Raw genomic sequence first — 25434 nt, 5'->3', positions numbered from 1 at the left:
CTTCATCATAAGCAAATTAATTTCGGGGTGTTGCGCCAGATTTTGTTACTTATTTTGCTTTATTAGATATTATAATACTCAGATATCTATATCTACAGAATAGAAAAACACAAGAACCATGAAAATTAATGAGTGCATATAGGTCAGCCGGCAACACTCGAATCTTATTTAATTCTATTATTAACAGTATCGTGAATTATCATGCTCATGCTTAATAAATTTATCTAAATATATAAATATTTCTAACTTATTTAATCAAAATTGATCCTTATCATGCAATTGTTGAAAAAACATTAAAAATCTATGATTGACATACCATAATAATATCGCCGAATATCTTTATTTAGTATCTTTCTTATCAAAGTTAACTTCAAGTGCACATAGTTTACGCGATGGCGTTTATATAAAGATTTCTGTAACTGACCGCAAACTGACCTTGATACCTTGCGGTTTGGAATGCAATGCATTAAAGTGAGGTAACAATAACAGCTGACACGACGGCTTGTTTATAGCTTTAAACATTTACGTGTTTAACGGTCAAATTTGAAAACAATGTTTAATATTTTCTTCAAAGCGTATATCAGGTTACTAAACAACAATTCTTATATAATCTAAAAATGTTGAGTGCACAGATTGCAATATCGTAGTAATGACCAAATATGAGAACACAGCCTTTAAGCTGTGGCGCTGACATTCTTCTAAATATAAAGGGGCACACCCTTTGTATTGATATCGAGGATTGAGTGTAAAACTGCTTTATCTCTCAAACTTTATTATTATAGATAGAGCTACAATTGTTTTATGCTGAATACGCAATAACAACTTAGCTAAACGAACTGTAGTATCCCTTACCCTACACTTCCCAAAAGTGGAAAGTGGATGGAATAACATATTAATGTTAATGTGAAATCTGTTTGTAGATTGAACGTTTTCTACTGCGGAAAAGTTTCAGGCCTACCGGCGGAAAATTTTATATTCAAATTGATTGGTCGTTTACAAAGGTCAGGCTAAGGTGAAAAGCTGGCTTATACAGCTTCGCCGAAAAATGGGCTGATTAAAAAGTACCTGGGTTGAAGTCATCTATGAGCCAGTATCCCAGTAGAAGACCAAACACGACTGCCAAGAGCTTTTTTATCATCCCTCATCTAGCCACACACTCACCTGAAAACAACAACAATGACATTTCATAGAGCCACACACAGCGACAATGGGGCTTAACCCATTTTTGCCTAGCGTCTAGAAAAAAGGCCTTGGCAAACAGCGTAGACCCATGCGGCGTCTCATCAGGGTCTGCGCTGTTTGCTTAAAGGAATTTCTATAAGAAATATTCTAAATATAGAAATAAATATACTTACACAACCCTAATTTTGGAAATAAATTGATCCAATTTAGAAGGATGGGAGAGTCCACTAGGCATAAATGGGTTAATGCATGTGTGTAAAGTGTTGTCCCAGATCAGCCAAATAAGGGACAGCAATTTTATCAAAGTTATCACTTCTATTTCTATTAAGTTCTGAGATCACTTCCTTTCTGGCATTGAATTCCAAGGATTAAACCTACAGAAAAAATCGAACTTAAAAAATCTACATTAATCTGCAGAGATATTTGTTAGTTATATAACAAAAGCATCACAAAATGTCTGGAAGAGGTAAACCAGCAGGAAGGAAGAGGAAAGTTCAGACAAAACTGCCAGAAAATCAGGAAACTAGAGTGTTCACAAGCTTTTTTAATATATAAATATAAGGAAAAAGACACCCCCCCAGTGGCCATTTTTTTTTACCGATCTAAACCATTTTCCAACTCAACTGTCGTATCCAGGAAACAAATGTTCTGACCAAATTTCATGAATATTGGGCAAAACATATGTCTACTAGACTTTTCACATGTTTTCACTAAATACATATAGAGAAAACTGCCCCACCCCCTTGCGGCCATGTTTTTCCAACCATCATTACCATTTTCGAACTCGTCCGAAATATCTATAAAATCAATGTTTAGATTTTTTTTATGATGATAAGGCAAAAAATGTGACTTCTAGAGTATTCACAACCTTTTTTTACTATATAAATATAAGAAAAATGACCCCCCCCCCCGGCGGCCATTTTTTTTGTCTGAACCGAACCATTTTGGAACTCAACCGTCATATCCAGAAAACACAATTTGTCATGTTCTGACCAAATTTCATGAAGATTGGACCAAAAATGTGACTTCTAGAGTGTTCACATGTTTTCACTATATACATATAGAGAAAACTGCCCCGCCCCCTGGCGGCCATGTTTTTTGACCGATCTGGACCATTTTCAAACTCATCCGAGATATTAATGAAACCAATGTTTTGACTAAGTTTCATATTGATTGGGCAAAAATTGTGACTTCTAGAGTGTTCACACGGTTTCTATATTACCATATAAGGAATACTGCCCTGCCCCCCCCCTGGCTGCCATGTTTTTCAAAGGACCGGAACCATTTTTTATCTCAACCAACATATCATTTAGACAAACATTTTGACAAAGTTACATGAAGATTGGGCATCAAATGTGACTTCTACAGTGTTCACAAGGTTTTTCTTTTTTTTGACCTAGTAACCTAGTTTTTGACCCAGCATGACCCAGTTTTGAACTCAGTCGAGATATCAATGGGACAAATGTTCTGACCAAGTTTCATGAAGATCAGACAATAAATGTGGCCTATTGACGCTGCACGACGGACGACGGACAAAAGGCGATCACAAAAGCTCACCATCAGCACATTGTGCTCAGGCAGTGATTTTTTTCACCCAATGGGAACGGGTCCGGTACCCATGTCATTGGGAATTTTTCACGACGTGAAATCACCAAATTGGGAAAAAACGAGTAGTGAAATCTTCCAATTGGGAAAAATCAAGTTGTGAATTATACCAATTAAAGAATGTTTTTTTAATGACTTTGTTTAACTTTTGTCAGCTTTAAATGACACAGCAAAGCAATATAAACTTTTATTCACAGTCTTGCACAAACAACAACATGCTATCGGAACACAGATGGTGTTGTAATTAGTTGCATATATTTCCCTTTTTAATTGCTGAATACAAGATGTGCATTATAAATCCTGCTGATTCAATTCTCTTTATTGTAAATTAAATCAACAATCAATATAAAGAAAACAACACAAAAAACAACCCTCTTACGGCATTCAAGTGTACATGAAAGTGCTTACAGAGTTTTTTTCGTTAAAAATCAGGGCTGGTATCTGTCCCCATTCTCAATGGAAAAAAGTATATATTTTTCCCAAACGGGACTCAAAAATTTCCAATTGAGGATTAAAAAAAAAATTCCCCGGAAATTGGGACGGGTCCGGTTCATTTTGGGAACGGGTCCATAGGTCATTGGGAACGGGTTCGTTTATCGGACGCGTCAAAATAAGGAAAAAAAACACTGGCTCAAATAATGACTAGTGTTAGTTGTTTAGTTTCTTAGTACATATAAACTGGAAGTTCCTTAAAAGTAAATCTTTTAAGACTGACTGTACACAATGTTTCTATCAAATGTACAGGAAAGTATATATTCCATAAGTAACTCGTGCTCTAAAACTTTTACATAATTAAATGTATTTCTTATTAGAGAATTTTTGTGTGTAAAAAATAAACATAATTTTCTTTCATCAGAAGAGATGCCAGTTTATCATGCATTTAACTATTTTTGTTGGATTTTGGGGCTTATTTACAGCAGTGAACTGTACGTATGCATACTCAAAATGTTGGGACCAAAAGGTTCAATGAACCCAAAGAACATAATTGCATGGCCTAGCGAATTCCTTGGTTAATTGCTACAGTAACATATGGTGAATGGCCACACAGGTTTGACCTCCAACTTTGATGCTAAATGTAAAGGCAATTAATTATTTACAAGAGTACTCAGTGACTTCCTTCCCCAGTGCAATGGGAAAACATGAGTGTAGCAACTGACTAAAATTGTGATGGGATCCTAAACTTGTGTTCAGGGTTATCCTCAATCTCGTGCAGAGTTGTCCTTCTCTAACATACAATCTCTGCCATCACAAGAATATCCCACTGGATTTGGTAGGATTTGATTTGTTTGGTTTCAGTATTACATTATTACAAGTAGAATCATTTTCTTTTATATTTTGAAAATAGTTTATAAGTTTAGGTTGATAATGAACAATTAATTACCTAAATAAAAAAAAAGGAAACATAACAACGGAAAAATTATTGTACCACGTGGCTAGGCTATCATCACCTGGTTGGTTATGAAGGCAGGGATTTGATACAGCTATGCTGGTTCCAGTCAAATCTCAAATCTCTGCACGGAGGTTGGGTAATCCTGGTTTCAGTTAAGGACTGTACTATGGCACAAAACTCATTGATTGCACACATTTTTGCTGCTTTTTGTCAAATCTGCTTACGGATTTATTTATAAATTTCTTTACGTAAGTGCAAACTTTTACATATCAAGAAAGACAGTTGCATAGACATTTGGAAGATGTTTATTACTTAAATAGTTTAAAGCATTTTTTATTTTTACAGACCTTACAGTTACCATAAGTTAACCTCAGTAGGTAGATCAATTTTAAATGATTATGTATTCAAAGATAACTGAACAGATTTTACCTTTTTTTAAGAAGACCTTTCTTTGGTCCAGAACTGCCTTTCTAAAAGTACCATGTAATGTTATTACTAGCTTTTTAACCAGGTTTTCCGAAAGAAAAAACTGGTTATTAGATTGGCGAATGTCGGCGGGCGGGCTATCATCTTACAGGCAGTAAGGGCTGAATTTGTTGCAACAACTAAAGGCGGATTACGGTAGGTATTGACTGGGTCGCAACAGTTTTTGACAAAAAATTTAATGTTCGAATAAAATATGCAAAATGTCTTTGTGCTTGTGTCTGCACTTTTACATTGACAGCTTACATTGGACTGTTGTCAACATAACGGATAGCTGGTACGGCTAGGTGTGAATGAGGTCTTTGTCACTAGTAACGTTATGTGTTTACCAGAACTTCTTAGTTTTCCTGTTCCTTCATTCTACATCACATCGCGTCTGTGTAGTGCGACTAACAATATCCTCACTTGTCCAGCGTAAGAGATGAACAGTTTTGTATCAATGCTGACCTTATATATTAATTACTTTAGCCCCTGAGATACAGCATAAAACACGTGTTTCAATTTACACAAAAAGTGTCCACTTCAAACAAAAATGCACTACAATTTTTTAAACCAAAAGTAAAGATATCAGAGTGAGTTGTCTCCATTGCGCTAAGTTTTTATTCAGCATTATGCTTTTATGATAAAAATGCATTACAGTTTTTTTTATCCAAAAGTAAAGAGTGAGTTGTCTCCCATGCACAAGGAAGTATTGATTCAGCATTCACATTTAATGGCCAGGAATTTCCCTGAGGAAGAATGACATGATGGAAATGAAGATTTATTTTGGCATTATATTAATCAGTACAAAGGATTTACATGAAATACATGAAGACTCTTTATTTGTTGCTTGAAAAATGCAAAATATAGAGCTATGCAACCCATGCTACTTTTCATAATAACGTTCTGTCTGTTGAATAAAAAATTTGGTTTTCCTGAGTCATTAAAAAACAGGGTGCGCATTATACATGGTAACTGTGCGCTATACATTGAAAAATTCGGCAGTATACTTTCTATCTACAAACAATGTGTGGTTTAAATATGAATGCACTTCATATCAAGCAATTCATGTGGTGGATTTATGATGCAACTAACAAGTGAAACAACAACTACAACAATTAAACCTTCGTTTTCAATTAATCGTTTACAAATTAAAATTTTTTACGTTCATTTCAAAGTCAGGATTAACGCTGAATATCTTTAAAAAAAAAAAAATTTCTTGTTTGAATTAGAAAGGGCTATAGTTATCATGCACATTATCTGGCCGCATTCTGCCCAGACTTTTTTGTACAGGGAAGTTCACAATCCAGTGTTTTTTTCACCACTTTCGGAATCAGGGGCTGGGTCCCTTTGGATTGGGAAAATTTGCAGCGTTTTGACTGGAATTGGGAAATTAGTGTTTTTGTTGTTTTGCTTAAAACTGAGAATACAAGTTTTTTCAGTATTCTATTTACTAAGGTGGAACTTATATGGATGGGTCCGAGTTAAACAAAATATTGAGATCTTAAAAAAAGTGTTTTTTTTTGGAAAGGGGGGGAATTTGGAATTTTTAGCTCCCATGTGGAGAAAAATAAAAAATAAATAATTGGGAATGCGGCCGACTACCGGACCCTATTTTGAATGAAAAAACCCACTGCAATCACAATTCTTGAACATTCACAATATCACTATTCCTGAGTGTTCATGATCACCATACCCCAGTGTTACTTAGGTCTCATATGATTACATTTAGCTCTTCAGCACATTTCCATTATTATGACTAGTTTATGATGAATTTCTTTGGTACATCATCGGAGCTCTTGATTGCATGGCAATAAACTGAAATTGAGGCCATGTATTGCTGAGTATCAAAGCATTTCTGGTTTGGGTAATTTGTGATCTGAGAATAATTTGGTATTTATGAACATATAAATAATTATGTTGCATCATTAGTTACAATTGCTTTCTGAAATAATATTAGAAGTAAATAACACATGTTGAAGGAGAAAATTAATACAAGCGGTGCTATTACTTCATCAATGTTGGTATTCTACAAAATATCGTAAACAATTTTTATCAAATTTACTGAAGATAATTCTACCACAATGTGCATGAGGTCCTCAGGTGGTGAAGCATAAGACATGGCCTTGCTATAAGGAGGTCCCAGGCTCAATCTCCACTGTGGCTGCACACATAATATGAGTCGTGTTCTGAGAAAACTGGGCATAATGCATGTTCGTAAAGTGTCTTTCCAGATTAGCCTGTGCAGTCAGCACAGGCTAATCAGGGACAACACTTTCCGCTTTTATGACATTTTTTGTCTAAATAAAGTCTCTTCATTAGCAAAAATCCAATTTAGGCGGAAAGTGTCATCCCTGATTAGCCTGTGTGGTCTGCACAGGCTAATCTGAGACGACTTTTTATGCACATGCATTATGCCCAGTTTTCTCAGAACTCGACTCGTATCTACTCCACAGACACCCATTGCAACCAGGTTTTACCCAGGATACAGACTCGAGCATGCTACAATAAGCATTAGGATTCAATTACAATCAAGCTTAAACTAATTAGCCATGAATTGCTTTACTGTCATAGACTAAAACAGCAACAGTACCAACACATTTTTTTTTTAATGTATCAAGATAATAGTTTTTTGGGAAAAAATGGGTCTTCAACATCATTTCAATTTTTTTTAACTTATTAAACTTGACTTATGTCTATAAGACAATAAATGTCACCAATAACTGGGACTGATGTTTTTGTTCATGAACTGATCGATGGATGAATGCACATATCCATCAAAGTGGGCCCACAAGGTTGGCACATTATACTCCTTCTCCATTCATGGTATTGGAGGGGGGTGCAACAAAGATAATTTTTCTAATAATTTAGGACGTGTTTATAATATTATGACTGGTATTTAGCCTAAGATTCAATTCACTCACAACAACAGCAACACCAGTAACAATACTTGCCATACACTGTTATATTAGATTATACCCTTTCAGTATTAATATAGGTTATTTCATAAATAACCAAATGAAAAAGATATGGAATAAATCCAAGGACATGCTTTACAATCTGTGGTTCTTAGCAATTAAGTGTCCAACCTTTCATACAAATTTGGATATATTTTAACAATATGATAAATAAGATATGCATCACATATTTAATCCAATGATATGCAGCTAACATAATAAATTAAGTTATAGCGCACATATATAATAATGTAAGTTATACTGCACATATTTCATTTAAATATGCACACAAAGTATACTTGATCTTTAAGTATTTTATTTAACAAATTAAAAGAAGTGAGAAACATAGAGAACAAACCTGAGTAAAAGTTCAAAGTACCTTTGAATAAAATTCCCTACTAAAATGAAACAGTTTATATAACCTTCAAGCCCTGCACCATTCCCCTATCAAAGTACTATATAAGCACTTATAACGTTTGCCATTGGGGCCACAATAAGATATTCCTAGGTTATTGATCCAGTATGCAAGCAAGATGGATAAGTTCAGGTTGCTGATTATAATAAATAAGCCAAAAAATGTATGCTGAGGTATTTAATTGTTGAATTGATATAAAAGCCAGTATGACTATTCTGAAGTAAAATGTAAGACATATGTACTTATTCATATTCATAAATAGACCAGTACCAATAACAAGGTGCATATTCGCACAGTCTGGTCAGAATCTACCCTTTCTGCTATATTTAACCCTTTGCATGCTGGGAAAATTGTCGTCTGCTAAAATGTCTTCTGCTGAATTGCTAAAATAAGCATTTTCTTCGATTTTTTTCAAAGAACACTTATCAGAATAGCAAACAGTTTGAATCCTGATGAGACGCCACGTTCTGTGGCGTCTCATCTGGATCCAAACTGTTTGCAAAGGCCTTCAAAATTCGGTTCCAGCACTGAAAGGGTTAAGTCATGGAAGATTTTGTGTGGTCTTATTAGTGGAAACAGTAGCTCCTGACCAGACTGCCTGGATGCGAAGGTTGGGCTGGAGCTACTCGCGACTGACCGGATAAGGCACAAGACCCATTTTCGCATGATGCAGCTTAATCAGAGATTGAGTATTCAATAACAATTTTTAAGGCAAATAGAAGCTTGCTAACAACTCTGAGGGACAAATAATTACATTGTAACAAACTGGAAAGGGCACAATATGCAGTGAACAGTTGTCCCCCAAGTTATCTTTTTTCCTAGTCATATCCTTAAGTCATATGATAATGAACTGTTTGACCGAGCAAGCCAGAATTCTTATAGAATAACTTGAGTCACCAAGAAAATTTTAATAGCCAGCCTTAACCCATTTATGCCTAGCGTCCTGAAAAAAAGGACTTTGCAAACAGCGTAGACCCAGATGAGACGCCGCATGCGGTGTCTCATCAGGGTCTACACTGTTTGCTTAAGAGAATTTATGTAAGAAATATTCTTAATATAGAAAAAAATATACTAGACATCCCTAATTTTGGAAATAAATGGATCCAATTTAGAAGGATGGGAGAGTCCACTAGGCATATTTAATGGGTTAATGAAAATGAGAATGTGAGCATGCTCCTATAACAATCTTGTTCCAATTTTGATCACAGGGGAATCTATATGAGCTGGTCCCTAGAAAAACTGAGAAAACCTGGCTTAATGAAAATGTATAAAGTATCGTACCAGATTAGCCTGTGCAGTCAGTTTGCAGTGGCTTATCAGGGAGGTCAATATGCGGTCACTTCACAGCTAATCTGGGACAATACTTCGCATTAAACCTGGTTTTACCAAAACTCTTACTGGCTCAAAGAGCATTTCAGGGACTTAAATCTCACGCCTTGTCAAGCTTACAATTATTCAAAATATTGATGACACATTCCAAACATAAATACTATGCCCTGTCGAATGCTTAGAGCAATCTCCTTTAAATAATGTGGAACTTTTGGATGATATCACTGTTTACCTGACAATCATCCTCATGCCAAAGTTTCTTATCAAGGATATGTTTAAGATTTTCTTAGAGCAATCTCCTTTAAATAATGTGGGACTTTTGGATGATATCACTGTTTACCTGACAATCATCCTCATGCCAAAGTTTCTTATCAAGGAAATGTTGAAGATTTCCGCCCATACCATTCTTGACCTCTACTTCTCATACAAGAAGGTAAGTTTTCCGTCAATGTCATAAGTACCGGGTATATGCACTTTTATAGTACTGATGTAAATATATGCACTTGAAATTAGTACTGATAAGCTTAAGCCACCCATGAAAGTTTACCGAACACCATGAAATACTGTTGACAACTCTCAATCATTTAGCCAAAATAGCATAACAATATACAAACTTCAAAATATGGTGACATTAGGGTATCTGAATAAAATGTTAAGTTTGGTTAGCCTTAATTTGATTTCTGCCTGCCACTCATTATTTACATATAACCAAGCAGCAAATATTTACCAGTTTGTAAATGTTTGTAAATGTCATCAAATATCATGCAGATGATACAAGACCATTTTAAAGGTGGACATATGTAGAAAATATATTTTTTTATTTTTTATAAAGATTTCTATTTAAGAAATTACAATAATTCTAATGTACATACATTGGATTTTTTTGAATGATAAATGTATTTATAAATTATGTATACAGATAAAATAGCTGCAATTTCTTTCTGAACTAACATTCATAAACATGAATTTCAGCAATAATAGCCTTTACAGCAAACGATTCTTAATTAATTGAAGGCTGGTACACATTGGTGGGTGTTAATGTAACTACTGTACACTAACAAATTAATGTGAGTTTGTTTGTTTATTTAGTTTACTTGAAATCGAGAATGCTACTGACATTGAAATATGTTTAATTGTAACGCTTTATAATTTTCAGGTTTATAAATTGTCAAAAGATGCATATTATGGATATTTAAGGGCATGGTAAATGTTCAGTGTTACGGTTTCCGTGCAAACAAACATAACTGCAACAAAAATTTGCAAATTTGAAACATTTTTTCTCAATTTGTCAATTTATCAAAACGTGAAAAGGTCCCTTTAATTGTTTGCTTGAAATTGAGATGAAAATGCTACTGACACTGAAATATGTTTTACTCAGATTTATTAATAGAAAAAATCTTAAAGTTAAGTCCTTGTAATACCAACAATTTAAACACATGATATTACAGAACACACAAAAACTCATAGCCATAAAACAACTTTATGTCAAACCTCTAAATAATTCAGATCAGCTTACAGCAAAACTTCATCCTTGATTTATGGTAATACCGTTTTAAATTCAGACATTAAATCATGCTAATTTAATTTTCCCAAATCCTTGACCATACAAAATGGCAAACAGATTAGAAACAACATCGAACAAAGTCGTCAAAATGTATTCATTAAAGCATGATAATTGACTTTTGAAACGTCTTTACCCATACAAAAATTTAAAATGCATTACAAACAAAATTATACCAGATCAAAAGAATGCCTTCATTGAAACACATTAATCCAATTTTCAAAGATCTTTGGCCAAACAAAAATGCTTTAAAGCACAACAAATGAACCTATTTGAGGCTCAAATAGTGCATTCATTTTTTTACTATGTTTGAGTATTTGAATAATTATTATGTTAATTACTTTTACAATTAAATTTTTGTTCACCCTCTTAAAAATAAATTTAAATCTTGAAAATCCCCTTTGAGAATTTTTATATGTTTACAAATGAAGGAACCTTATTATTTTTAAACATTTAAATTGAATATTTAAGTCTGGATTCTAGCAGTTATTAATTAAATTTTTCACACTTTAATTATGTTTTTAAGGCACTCTTTCACTTCTGTTTTGCTTAAAGCCCATTGTTATGTTATATATATAAAAAAAAATGAAAACAAATCTTAAAAATGTGTCAACATTTTTAGAAAATCCCACATTAACACCCATTTAACAACAAGTTACACAAGTAACAAAATTTCATTAAATTATAAAATTCCCTATTTTTTGAACTCCTCTAGTCCTTACTGAACACTTTATTTTCCGATGCAGACTAATGATCATATGAGCACAGAAATGAAATGATTTTATTTACAAGCTGAATATAACATTAAATAATATATAATAGAGACATATCTGTGTAACACAGCACATAACATGCCAGACATTATATACATCTGACTAGACCTGTTACCACCTTATGAGAGTAGACTATAAAAACATGACAATATTATTTTTTTTACCATAACCATCACAATATTATGATATGTTATCGCATCATCATTCACACATTACCAAATATTCTCAATCTGATAAATGTTGGTGTTTTCGACATTGTTCAATACAGAAAACACCCATATGTAAAGAAATCATTTTCTTTCTTTTCATTACCGGTATGCTGTTTGATGTTTTAGATTTGTTTTCAGCCAATTTCAGTGATGCTAACTTTCGTAATGAAGACATTATAATACTGAATGCTTCATAAACTTATCTGTATTTAATAGTTATGTTCTCTATGACTGCAACAATACTGTAAATACTTCCCAAGTTCCCATGTCCCAGTAACAACTATTGATAATAATTAGAAAAATAAATATTTGACAAAGCATAATGAAACAAGGGCTGTTTGTAAAACATGCATGCCCCCCATATGGGCTCTCCGTTGTAGTGAGAGCCATTGTGTGAATATGTTTTTTGTCACTGTGACCTTGACCTTTGACCTAGTGACCTGAAAATCAATAGGGGTCATCTGCCAGTCATGATCAATGTACCTATGAAGTTTCATGATCCTAGCCATAAGCATTCTTGAGTTATCGTCCGGACACCATTTTACTTTTTCGGGTCACCGTGACCTTGACCTTTGACCTAGTGACCTGAAAATCAATAGGGGTCATCTGCGAGTCATGATCATTCTACCTATCAAGTTTCATGATCCTAGAAATAAGCGTTCTTCAGTTATCATCCGGAAACCATTTTACTATTTCGGGTCATCGTGACCTTGACCTTTGACCTAGTGACCTGAAAATCAATAGGGGTCATCTGCGAGTCATGATCAATCTACCTATCAAGTTTCATGATCCTAGGCCTAAGTGTTCTTGAGTTATCATCCGGAAACCATTTTACTATTTCGGGTCACTGTGACCGTGACCTTTGACCTAGTGACCTCAAAATCTATAGGGGTCATCTGCGAGTCCTGATCAATATACCTATCAAGTTTCATGATCCTAGGCCTAAGCGTTCTTGAGTTATCATCCGGAAACCATTTTACTATTTCGGGTCACTGTGACCTTGACCTTTGACCTAGTGACCTGAAAATCAATAGGGGTCATCTGCGAGTCATTATCAATCTACCTATCAAGTTTCATGATCCTAGGCCTAAGCGTTCTTGAGTTATCATCCGGAAACCATTTTACTATTTGGGGTCACCGTGACCTTTGACCTAGTGACCTCAAAATCAATAGGGGTCATCTGCGAGTCATGATCAATGTACCTATGAAGTTTCAAGCGTTCTTGAGTTATCGTCTGACACCCACCTGGTGGACGGACCGACCGACAGACCGACATGAGCAAAGCAATATACCCCCTCTTCTTCGAAGGGGGGCATAAAAATGTGGCATGCATAATAAGTTACCATTTCATAAATAATTATTCTTTACTAAAGATAACCGTTCTTTATATATTATACTGTATTGGTCATCAATATATCCTTTAATTGCAAACAAATGTACACAGTCGCAATTGTTGCAATATATATATTTCATATACACAATCTGAAGAATGATTAAATTAAAAGAAAGAATGAATGTTGGAGACATTCAAATTTTTTCTGGCAGGGGGCAGAACCCAAAAAAGGAAATGAGGGTGCATTTATTGAACTCCTCAACACAATTCTGGTCAGTTTTCAATCCATTTGTGTAAACCATTTTTTTTAACAAACGTTGACTTGCAGACATCAATAAAATCATTCAACACGGAAAAGTTAATACATTAAATAATATACTTCAAGTGAGCCCTCTAACATTGCAACATTTGTTGAATAGTCATAAATAGTAATATGCCAAATACCACCACAATAGCTTTGTGTAACTGAGATTAGCATTTCTGACAGTATTATCTATCTCTGACACTTGTACATAATACAAGTAAAAATTTTGAAATTTTGAAGCATAGCAAAATAGGTTAATGTTAAATGTGGTTTGTAACTCAAATGGGGGGGGGGGGGTTAATGAAAAAAATCATGAGGTCTTATCAATTTAAATAAAAAATAATGAATGTCCTTTACCAATCAGCAAGACAGATTTAGAATTCTGATTCATAAGAACTCTACCACCATTAGGTTTTAAACTGAGTAACTGAAAGCCAGGAATGTGGACCGTATAATTTCCCCAAAAATAGACTCAACAAAAGAATGCATAATAACTGTTTGTATGCGTATTTTTATTTGGCAACAATAATATATTGATGACAGTTAAAAAAAAAATGCAGGCGAAAAATACATTTTCCATTCACTCCTCCGGTGGGATTGGATCTCACGTCTAACAGATCCTTGTACTTCTATCAGAATTTTACAACATAGCAATTATGTGAATGCATGTTATAGTGGTAATAACATTTAATTCCTAAACCAATTAGAATTTTACAACATAGCAATTATGTGAATGCATGTTATAGTGGTAATAACATTTAATTCCTAAACCAATTAGAATTTTACAACATAGCAATTATGTGAATGCATGTTATAGTGGTAATAACATTTAATTCCTAAACCAATTAGAATTTTACAACATAGCAATTATGTGAATGCATGTTATAGTGGTAATAACATTTAATTCCAAAACCATTTTACTTCTTCAGTACTTATTTTGAAGGGCAGCCAAAAATGTTCCCGAACAACTTTTCTTAATTATAAATAAATTATTTTACAGATTGTTTATAAATGCGACCTTAATTTTGAGCAACCTGTAACAAATTATTCTAACCTTATACATAAATAATTTACAGTCAGGGAAAAATTATCAGGTTGATTTTTTTTACATGCAAAAAAGAAAAGAAAATGGTTTTCTTTAAAAAAAGTTATTCATACAAATAACAGATTTAAGCATACACAAAGTAAGCTCAAGGAATAAATAGTCTAATTTTTTATTATAGAACTTACCTTAATAAAATACCTTATTTGATCAGTAATCCGCGTAGCTGTTCATTTATTTCACAAACAAAAAATGAATCACCAAACCTTAATTCTTGATCTGTTTTGACAATCAATAATGTATGTGTTTGTTTTCAATAAAAAATCAAAACCTCTTCAATGGTCCTTTGTTTTCCAAACTTTAAAACATTTTACCCTTGAATACAAATCAATTGCTTACAACAAAAGGTTATTATTAACACGAAAAAAGCAAATTTTAGTTTGCATCCTTTTTTAGTTAAATAACATGTTGAGGCAAAGAAAAACCATAAACTAATTAGCCTTTAATTCACATTAAAAATTCAATCTCCCACTCACTTACTGATGTAATGTTTTACTCTTTAAACAAGTTAAAAGTTAAACACAAAACTTCTCTCATGCCCTAATCAACTAATCTGGAGTGAAACTTGAAATGGTACCACACTCATTAAGCTCAGTTCACAGTGACTTCTGGTTTAAAGGTAGTATGGCCATAGTGTTGTTCTTAAAGGGACTAGTTCACACATACAGATTGATAATTTATCAATTTTCTTGTTTGTTTTGTCACAGATTCCAAAAAAGACAAATATGTTGTTACTCTCAAGTACAGAAATTACATACTTTTTAATATAGTTGTAAAAATATTCCATAAATTACCATTCTGCTAATAATTCATCAAGAACTATTTAGGTCTATAAAAACAATAATTTATTATGCTCATCGATAATTTTATTAGCTTAAGTTTGACATTAAACATGTGTGTATAAAGCAAAATTATGTAATTATTTTGACTGTTTTTTTATACATTAATTTTTTATTAATTTGCCAACAAAATGTTGTGCAGTAATTGCTATGGTATTTTCCCAAAAAGCCTCGTGAGATAAGTGATTTGAATTTATTAATGATAAACACAATGATTTAAATATATTTCCATGAATAAGGAGAGCAATTTTACTTATTTGATTAATATGTTTAATTTCCCTATAGACAATATGTGAACATTTCCCTTTAAATGACTGTGTTTAACGGCTCACACAGTGTTTCAATGATACCTATAATGGTGTCCACTTTATTTGTTTGTCAAAGGTCAAGGGAGAGACTTCAAATAATTTATTTATTAAAACCACCTAATTGAAGGCATAATTTAGTGGAGAATGTGTTTTAAATGACACAAGTTTGAAAAAAAATAAATCATTTACTGTAAGTTAGAATTATAAAAAAAACGGTGATGTTCATGTTTTTAGAAAAATTGGCAAAAATCTAAAAAAGGAATACTTAAAAAGATTCATGCTCAAAATAAAAAGTAGTAAAAGTTTTTTAGGTGGATATTAACTGCTTTTTTGAACCTATGTATTTTTTTTTAATTATTGATTACTGCAATATAGTTTCTGAGGGCCTAATTCCATGCATTGGGCTGCCTTACTTGAGGGAGTGCATTGATCTCTGCACTACAGACTTATCACCCAGAGGATATCCCACCTGCCCAGTGTTACAGAGATCACAAACCATTAGCACTTAAGCTGGGAATAGACATTGAACCAAAGTCATAGATTGGGGTGAAAACACATGTACCAACCACTGTGCTAATCTGACAGCTTTAAACCCTCCTGAAAGAAATTATACTGTCTTAAAACACTGAGTCAATTGTTTTTCTTTTTGTTGAAAGCTGGCCATGGGTTTTGCACACAAAAGTCTTGGAGAAATGATGAAAACTGATCCATTTCACCTCCTTGAAAAGTTAATGAGGGCAAACCAATATTATATATCACCCCCAATATGTTAATTTTTTTCGCATTTGGGTTTGGGGAAGTCATGCGAGTCACCTGCTTGTACTTTTAAAAGTAATTATCACAGTGTTTCTTTAAACTCGTCAATGACATTTTCCAGCACTTGAAAAGAGCTAATGACAATTCTCCAGCTAGGCATAAATGGAAGGGCACCGCGCCCTTAGCCCTTCTGAAGACCCACCCTGCCCTTCAGAGGCACCGCCCTGCCCTTTTATTTCTTTTTGAGACATTATAATTGATTAATCTCGTATAACATTGATACTTATTTATAACTCATTGTAGATTTTTAATTTACATGGTTTTATAATAATGGAAATAACATATTCTAACAATTATTAATAATATAAAAATGAATATCCAACATGGAGCTTTCTGGATACAACTGCACACACGAAAGTGCCCTTTTGACAAAATACTGCGCGTTTGAAAGTGCCCTTAAAATTGACAAAATAGCCACCCAGCCCTTTTCAAATGTATGACAAAACAAGGGACAGAATTGTCACAAAACCAGGTTTTCAGTTGAAAAAGTCTGATAAAGGGAGACAATTCAAAATGTGTATTGTTAACCCCCTTGTGTAAAATTGACATTGATTTCAATTAGAAAAAAAAGAGATGTGTTCGTCAGAAACACAATGCCCCCTATTGCGCCGCTTTGAAGTATAAATTTTTTGTTTGTTTTTGTTTTGACCTTGAAGGATGACCTTGACCTTGAACATCCACCACTCAAAATGTGCAGCTTCATGAGATACACATGCATGCCAAATATCAAGTTTCTATCTTCAATAATGCAAAAGTTATGGCCAACGTTAAAGTGTTTTTTTCGGACGGACGGACAGACTGACATACACACATACTGACATACTGACAGACAGTTCAACTGATATATGCCACCCTACCGGGGGCATAAAAAGTCTGATAAAGAGAGACAACTCAAAATCAAAATGTGCATTGTTACTGATTGTTCATAGTTACATAGTTGTTCCAAAATCTATTTTTAGTTGTGGCGTCCTTGACCTTGGAGATATTGACGTAATTCTTTTGCGCGACACACTGTCCAATAATGGTGAACAAATGTGTCAAATGATTTTAAAATGTCACAATGAATGACATAGTAATGGTCCAGACAAGCTCAATTATGGCCATTTTTGACCTTCAAACTCAAATTGTGACCTTGACCTTGGAGATATCGTCGTGATTCTTTCGGCGACACATCGTCTTATGATGGTGAACAAATGTGCCAAATGATTTTAAAATCTCACAATGAATCACAAAGTAATGGTCTGGACAAGCTCATTTATGGCCATTTTTGACCTTCAAACTCAAATTGTGACCTTGACCTTGGAGATATCGTCGTGATTCTTTCGCGCGACACACCGTCTAATGATGGTGAACAAATGTGCCAAATGATTTTAAAATATGACAATTAACCACAAAGTTATGGCCCGGACAAGCTCATTTATGGCCATTTTTGACCTTCAAACTCAAATTGTGACCTTGACCTTGGAGATATCGACATAATTCTTCCGCGCGACACACCGTCTAATGATGGTGAACAAATGTGCCATTTGACATCTGACAATGAACAACAAAGTTATGGCCCAAACAAGCTTGTTCCGTCCGCCCGCCAGCCCGCCCGCCAGCCCGCCGACATTCGCCAATCTAATAACCAATTTTTTCCTTCAGAAAACCTGTTTAAAAATCCAAATAGGTATTGATTTGGATACCAAATCTGATGAATTAAAAGAAGCAGTTTCTACGCAAAAAAACAACACAAGTCATGCGCCTCAGAGATAATTAAATCATCTTTTGACATATTAGCACTGCAATTTTTTTAGTATACAATAAGCTAGTAAGAGATGCTTAGAAAGCTGGGACCTTGGATACATAGTTAAAATATATAAGGGTGGAAAATCTAATCAAGCAAACAACTACAGACCACATAAGTCAATTATGGCATTTAACTCAAGTCTAACTATTGCTGGCAGAGCCCCGGTCCATCCCGATTTGCTAACGCCGGTCGACCGGCGAGAACCGCGATGATGCGTAGAAATTTTTTAACGCGGTCACACTATTTCCTTGTGCCGCCCCGGTTGAAGCCAGTCAACAACCAGGCAGAGTCCCAGTCAACCCCGGACTAGCTATGGTTTATCCTGGTGAAGTCCCGGCAGAGCCACAGAGTTGTCGCCGGTAATGCCCAGGTGGAGCCCAAGTGAAAGCCAGCAGGGTGCGGCAGAGCTCCGGTATTCCGTAACTCCACTGGCACTCACCGGGGCTATACCGGCATCAGACCCCGGCAGAGCTAGGCAATGCCCCGGTTTAACCCAGTTCATCACCGATAATGCCCAGGCTGAGCCCCAGTGAATGCCAGTGGCGTCCCGGCAGAGCGCCAGTTTACTGATGTACTGTAGCTATACAGGGACTCTGCCAGCATTCACTGGGGCTCCACCGGGGCACCACAGGGGACAACCGTGGCGTTGCCATAGCTCTGCCGGGGTCTTATGGCCCCGGTGGAGCTACGGTGCCGTCCCAGTTGTTCCCGGTGTTGTCCTGGTGTTTCCCGGTGCCGCGCCAGTCCTTCCCCAATCATCCCAGAGGTAATAACATTTTAAATACTTTCCTGGTGGAACCCCCGATGTTCCCGGTTCATCCCAGTTGTCCCCGTAGATCCTAGATCACGCACCGAGGCTCCACCGGCATCATAGTGAGACTGGTCATTTACAGACATTTTTATGTGTTTGTGTGTGTGTGCTTTTCTTGTGAACTTTTTCTTCAGGTTAGTGAATGCAAAGCGGCCTACCTTTCGAGAGTTGTGTGTGTGTCATAATGGGGACATGAAAAATATATTTATTACTCTGGCCTTAAGGTGGTCAAGGTAAATGCCTTCAATGATTAATGAAAACGGTTTCAAACAGTCTGATTACAGATATAAAATCAAGGTTAAAATAAGTCTCAACATTAATTTTAATTGTAGCAATTCATAAATTCACCCTTTGAATTTGAGAAGAACAGTCATGTATTTTTAAACAACCGTACTTGTCCACAATTTGTTTTTATTTACAACTGTTACCATAAATACCATAAATTTCTATTTATCAAAAGTTGAACTGGCAAAACATGCTACCGTAATAAATTATTACTCTTAGTTTTTGGACACTCTAAATTTTCTGACACCCACTTTTTATAGCCAATGTAATAAATTTTCGAGACACTTAATGTTCGGACATACAGGTTTTCGTGTATCATTAATGACTCTAAATTTTCGGACAGTATTTACAGCGCTTTTTTACCAGATTTTGGCTTTGTTTCCGATTATCTTGTGACACTTTGATCAGGTGTTTTTTACAACCCGATTAAGGTTATAAAACCTGGCAGATGCATGCCTGAGGGCGAATGACAATAACATTTGCATAATTGGTGAACTAGACAGTCTCGCATATACCCAGTCTACTTGATTTTAAAACAAACAACTAGACATGAAATTGTTATTCTACTCTTACCTGCTTTGCTTTTTACTCTTAGCCCAGACAATATGCAGATTTTTTCTGAGAAGGCAATTTTGTATTTAGTCAAACACATCACTAAAATCAAATATATATTTCTGACTTGGCCTTAATTGAAGTGCACTATCCATTTAACCTGTAACATTTCCATTTTTAATTGATAACAATCTTTAATTTCGGAGGATCAAAAGACATTTTAATGCAAGCTGAAGGGGCTATTCAGATTTTGACCTTTAAACCAACAGATAAAATAAGTCCTTTGAGAAAGTCAAAGAAAGTAGCAAAGGTAGCGTGCACTGGTAAATAACATACAAATTACTTTTCATAGAGCTAAAATGTTCCTTTGTAAAGGGTACCCCACTATGTTACAACTTTGTATGACAGATTTTATTAATAGGTATAATTAAATGAGTCGTGTCAACCGTTACCTTTATTAATTCCCCAGGAAAATTAAAGTTGCATATCAACAGCTTATACAGTATTGCCTTTTAATTTAGGGACTTGTTTACAGATTTTGGCATGTTTAGAGGTTTGTCATACAATGCTTAAATTGAAAAATGTAAACAAAGGAACTAAATAGCTCAAGTATAAAATAGGACTAAAGCTATTGAAATAAAAAAAGTAATCCACACCCGGGCTCGAACCACTGACCAGTCTAGAGTAAAAGATAAGCTATTACACCACTCAGCAATCCGTACTGATACAGTGATTATAAGGTATGTATGATGTAAGTAATCCTTGTAATGTCACAAAATATAACAATAACAACAGAACTCTCCAAATTATTCAATTGTTTCGCGTTTGTAACGCTTTATGATTTTAAGGTTTTTAAATTGTAATAAGATGCTTATAATAGATATTTTGGGGCATGGTAAATTTTCAGTATTTATTTTTCCTCGCAAATATCATAAGTTCAACAAACATTAATTTTGCAAATTCCAATTTTTAAATGTTATTTTTTTCAATTTACCAATGCCTGCACAGAACATGTCCCTTTAACAAAAGATTATTATCTTTAAATAGATTACAAATAATCACACAATAATTGAAATTAATTAATTTATGTATATATATCCTCTCAGTATTGTTTTTTCTGCAAGACGCATGCATTTTTTTGTGTGTAAATACTTAATCATGTGACTTTGATAATTAACTTATATGAATGAACTAAATGGCTCACTCTATTCAGATTTTGTAAAATTTTGTGCATACTGCAGAAATAAACATATTACAAATAAAACAAGCAAATTCGTTGAATTGATATCCCCCGCCAATATGCTTCTGGACACAAAAGTGTTATATTTGACAATCAAAAAAGCATTTTTTCAAGAAACAAAGGGCCATAACTCTCTTATTAACAAATGGTGTACAATGCCATTTGGCGGGCATCATCGTAGTATCCATATATATACTCATACCAAGTTTCAATGAAATCCGTCAAAGCACTTCCAAGATATGGCTCTGGACGAACGGAAAGACAGAAAGACGGACGGACAACGCCAAAACAATATCCCTCACCGCCATTGGCGGATAATAATCTTTTTACACAATTAGATGGTCTACTTTTTGTAAATGCTTTTTAATGATTAAGTTTTCTTCTCACAAAGAATGACCCCAATGTACAGTGAGGAAAATAAATAGTAACACTTTGTAATTGAATATTCTGTACACACTTTAAATATACATGTAAATATCTTTACACACACTTTCAGTTATTTTACCTTAAAGGTCTTTGCCCTGAAAACAAACAGAACTGAAGGCCATTTTTTTGTATGATATTTCATCCATTCGTAACAAAAGCCTGACAGATAATTGTCTTTGTTTCAAGAAATTCATAAGATTTCTTAGAGTTTTCAGAACACATTGTTACTTTCTTGAGACTGTAATAGGTGCTAATTGACACCAGGAAGTTACCAACTTTTAGTATCAACCAATCATCAAGTCTGCGCAAAACTGTGAGAAAAACAGTATTGATCACAGAAGAAACATAGAAGAGACAGCTAAATACTTTCAACTGTTTGCTAGCCAAATATAGGAAAGATGATCATATTGAATTATAAAATGCTTACCAAAGAAAACAATGGTAAATAGTCTTAAATAGTCTTATTTGCTGCAAATTGTTTCCTACTGCAAAAAGCCTTTATAAAATAATTTTTTCATATACTGAAGTTCTCAGTACTTGTCAGTAGAATCTTGTTCTAAACTTTGCAATTTGGTAATAGTTTTTCTTATGTCATGTAAACACTGCACAAACAAAGCAGTTTGCATGGCCATTTTGAACCAGATTCATAACTGAACCATAACTGTATAGGACCATTAGACAATGATAATACACCAAAACCATTATGAGTCTTGTGGGTTTCAGAGATATTTTTTTTAATTTCCACTTGCAAAACAAATGTATGTTTGGTGAACATAATGCAGCCCACCAGCACAATTAGGACAGCTCTAAAATTTGGGTCACCCATTAATGATGATCGCTTTAAAGATTCATGAAAATGAACAAGTGGTTTAGGAGCTTAATGTCATTTGAAGCAAATTGTTGAACATTTATGAGGCAGGGCTGCATACCAAAACTGCTCATCATGAATATTTAGTGCTCAGATTAGCTTTAATAACAACAGTACAAAATCATCAATAATAATTAAAAAAACACACACTAGAAACAAATTAATCCTGTGTTTATAGTCAGAATTTTAACAAATTACTCCTGTGTTTATTCTCTGACCATGCAAGTACTTTTCAGCAATAAAACAAGAGATAACAGCACAAACAAATAACAATAATACAAAAATAGACCAAGAAAAAACTCTCATGTGCTTATGCCATAAACAGCATTCCATACTAATAACTAGAAAACAGGAATGAAGAATCCCCATAGAGACCAGATACAAATATTCCTTATTAAATTATATCAAACTGATTAAAGGAGAATATCAATACAAAACTTCAATGCTAAACTAAACTAACTTGCATGTAAGTTCATCCATAGTTGCATTGTTTTGCATTATTTTCTTGGAACTTCCAGTTCGTTCACTGGTCTGGATTTTCCATCCAAAATTTTCTTGTACCAGTGAAACTTGTCTTATTTATTGGGAATGTAAGTCTGATCAAAATCTGTCTGGGAAATAAATCATCCCCTAGGTCCTTAGGGAGGGGTTCCATTTTAGTCCAGATACAATCTGCACTGGAATTATTTACATACAATTTACATGTACAAGATACAATATAATGGAAAAATAAATCTGGCCAATTATGTACATTTCTTAAAAAATGACAGAATTATATGGAATTAAGACAAATAACGATATTTGTATATGGTAAAAACCATCTACCTAATGTTTTTCAGAAATGAAATTAACACTATTTAATTAATAACCTTTTTCAAATATAAAAGCAAGATCTTTACATAAACATTTATTTTCCAGCAATGCAAAAATTATTTTTTTCCTGTTTTGAAATAATTATTTTCTGCTCTGCAAAGAGTACTTTTGTAAAAGAAGTGTTCACGTGAAAAACAGTCATGTTTAATAAAGGCTTACTATCCAATAAATGTCAAGATAACAAGGGCATATAACTAGCAAATCATTGGTACAACAAGAATTTCGTAGTAAATGCTAATTAAAGAATGCATAATACAAGTAAACGGCAAGGCAAATAGGTTGTTGTATAAATTAAGACATTATTCTTACAAGCAATTTATATCATTTCACCAATTAATGAGAAGAATTGACATGAATTCCTAGAATTTCAATCTCATTTTTGCATTTTTTTCTGTTTATTACTAAAATAGTGGTATGGTAATATCAACATTATTTAAGTGTAATCAAAGATCAACAAGTATGTTGCAAATTTACACAAAATGCTTTTGTATGCCAGCTGCCTCCCTGAAAACTGCATCTATTACATTTTAATTGGAAAATTAATAATGTAACTCAAATACATAAGAGTACAATAATTTGATAATTGAGTTTGAACCTTTACTTGTTTTTAAATCTTAACATATTGGGGTTGAGATGAGTATGAAATTAAAAGGACCATTGTAAGGAAAAACTGGACTGCGACTGCAATGTTTAGTTTTTTTAACATAGTCACTTTACACAGACATATTCAATAAGTTTATGAAATGTAAAATAAAACAAAATTAGAATTTTGATAGATACAAATGAAACGAAAAAGTCGTGACAAATTAAACAAGAGGGCCAAAATGGCCCTAGTTCGCTCACCTGAGAGGAGTCGGTTCATTCAATCTTTACCTAATGTCAAACTTGACCTAGATATTGACCAGACAAACATCCTGGTCAAGTTTCATCATAATTGAACCAAAACTCTGGTGTAGGGAGTGTTTTTGTTTTTGTAAGATTTGAAATGGTGACCTATCATCAAACTTGACTGAGATCTTTCAGCAACTTTGATCAAGAATGCTTGAGAAATGTGAATGCTAGAGTGTTTACAAACCAAATGTGGACGGATGGACAGCGGACAAAGACCAATCCTGAAACCTCACCTGAGCAATCAGGTGAGCTAAAAAGTGTGTTTCACCGATCTGAGCCATTTTCCAACTTGTCCAAGAAAACAATAAAACCAATGTATTGACTAAGTTTCACGATGATTAGGCAAAATATGTGACTTCCATAGTGTTCAATCACAAGGTTTCTCTCTATATAGTCACATAAAGAAAACAGCCCCACCCCCTGACAGCCATGTTTATTGACCCATCGAAACCATTTGCAACCTTATCTGAGATATATATAAAACCAATCTTTTCACCAAGTTTCATGATGATTGGGCAAAAATGTGACTTCTAGAGTGTTCACAAGCTTCTTTTTACTATATAAATATAAGAAGACTGCCCCCCCCCCCCCCCCTGCAGCCATGTTATTCAACTGTACGGAACCATTTTCCAACTCAACTCTCGTATCAAGGAAACAAATGTTCTGACCGAATTTCATGAAAATTGGGCAAACAATGTGACTTTAAGAGTGTTCACATGTTTTCACTTTATACATATAGAGAAAAATGCCCCGCCCACTGGCGGCCATGTTTTTTCACCGATTTGGACCATTTTCAAACTCGTCCGACATATCAATAAAACCAATGTTTTGATTAACTTTCATGATGATTGGTCCAAAATTGTGACTTCTAGAGTGTTTACAAGGTTTCTCTTTAGCCATATAAGGAAAACTGCCCCGCCCACTGGCGGCCATGTTTTTCAACGGACCGGAACCACTTTTGAACTCAACCAACATATCATTAAGACAGACATTTAGACAAAGTTACATGAATATTTGGCATTAAATGTGACTTCTACAGTGTTTACAAGCTTTTTCTTTTTTCTTGACCTAGTGACCTAGTTTTTGACCCAGCATGACCCAGTTTCGAACTCGA

At 34.3% G+C, this 25434-nt stretch overlaps 2 protein-coding genes across 6 annotated transcripts in view; one reads left to right on the top strand and one right to left on the bottom strand.

Moving 5' to 3' along the window:
* The window catches only part of LOC127867686 (atrial natriuretic peptide receptor 1-like), a 740759-nt gene that overhangs the window by 641781 nt on the left and 73544 nt on the right, over positions 1-25434 (top strand). The gene's annotated exons all lie outside the window — the stretch shown is intronic.
* The window catches only part of LOC127867689 (hydroxysteroid 11-beta-dehydrogenase 1-like protein), a 70253-nt gene that overhangs the window by 24981 nt on the left and 19838 nt on the right, over positions 1-25434 (bottom strand). For 3 of the 5 annotated variants that reach the window (XM_052409016.1, XM_052409018.1, XM_052409014.1), the window contains one exon: positions 1066-1161. In XM_052409016.1, coding sequence (XP_052264976.1) covers positions 1066-1138 — 73 coding nt within the window. In that variant the 5' untranslated portion in view covers positions 1139-1161. Of the gene's footprint in view, positions 1-1065; positions 1162-7954; positions 8012-14750; positions 15199-25434 lie in introns of those variants that run through there. The other 2 variants (XM_052409015.1, XM_052409017.1) reach the window with 2 other exon arrangements.

Source organism: Dreissena polymorpha, chromosome 2 (assembly GCF_020536995.1).
Source record: "Dreissena polymorpha isolate Duluth1 chromosome 2, UMN_Dpol_1.0, whole genome shotgun sequence".
NCBI lineage: Eukaryota > Metazoa > Mollusca > Bivalvia > Myida > Dreissenidae > Dreissena > Dreissena polymorpha.
Note: the sequence above shows the minus strand (reverse complement) of the source record. Positions and strands in the feature narration are given on the sequence as shown.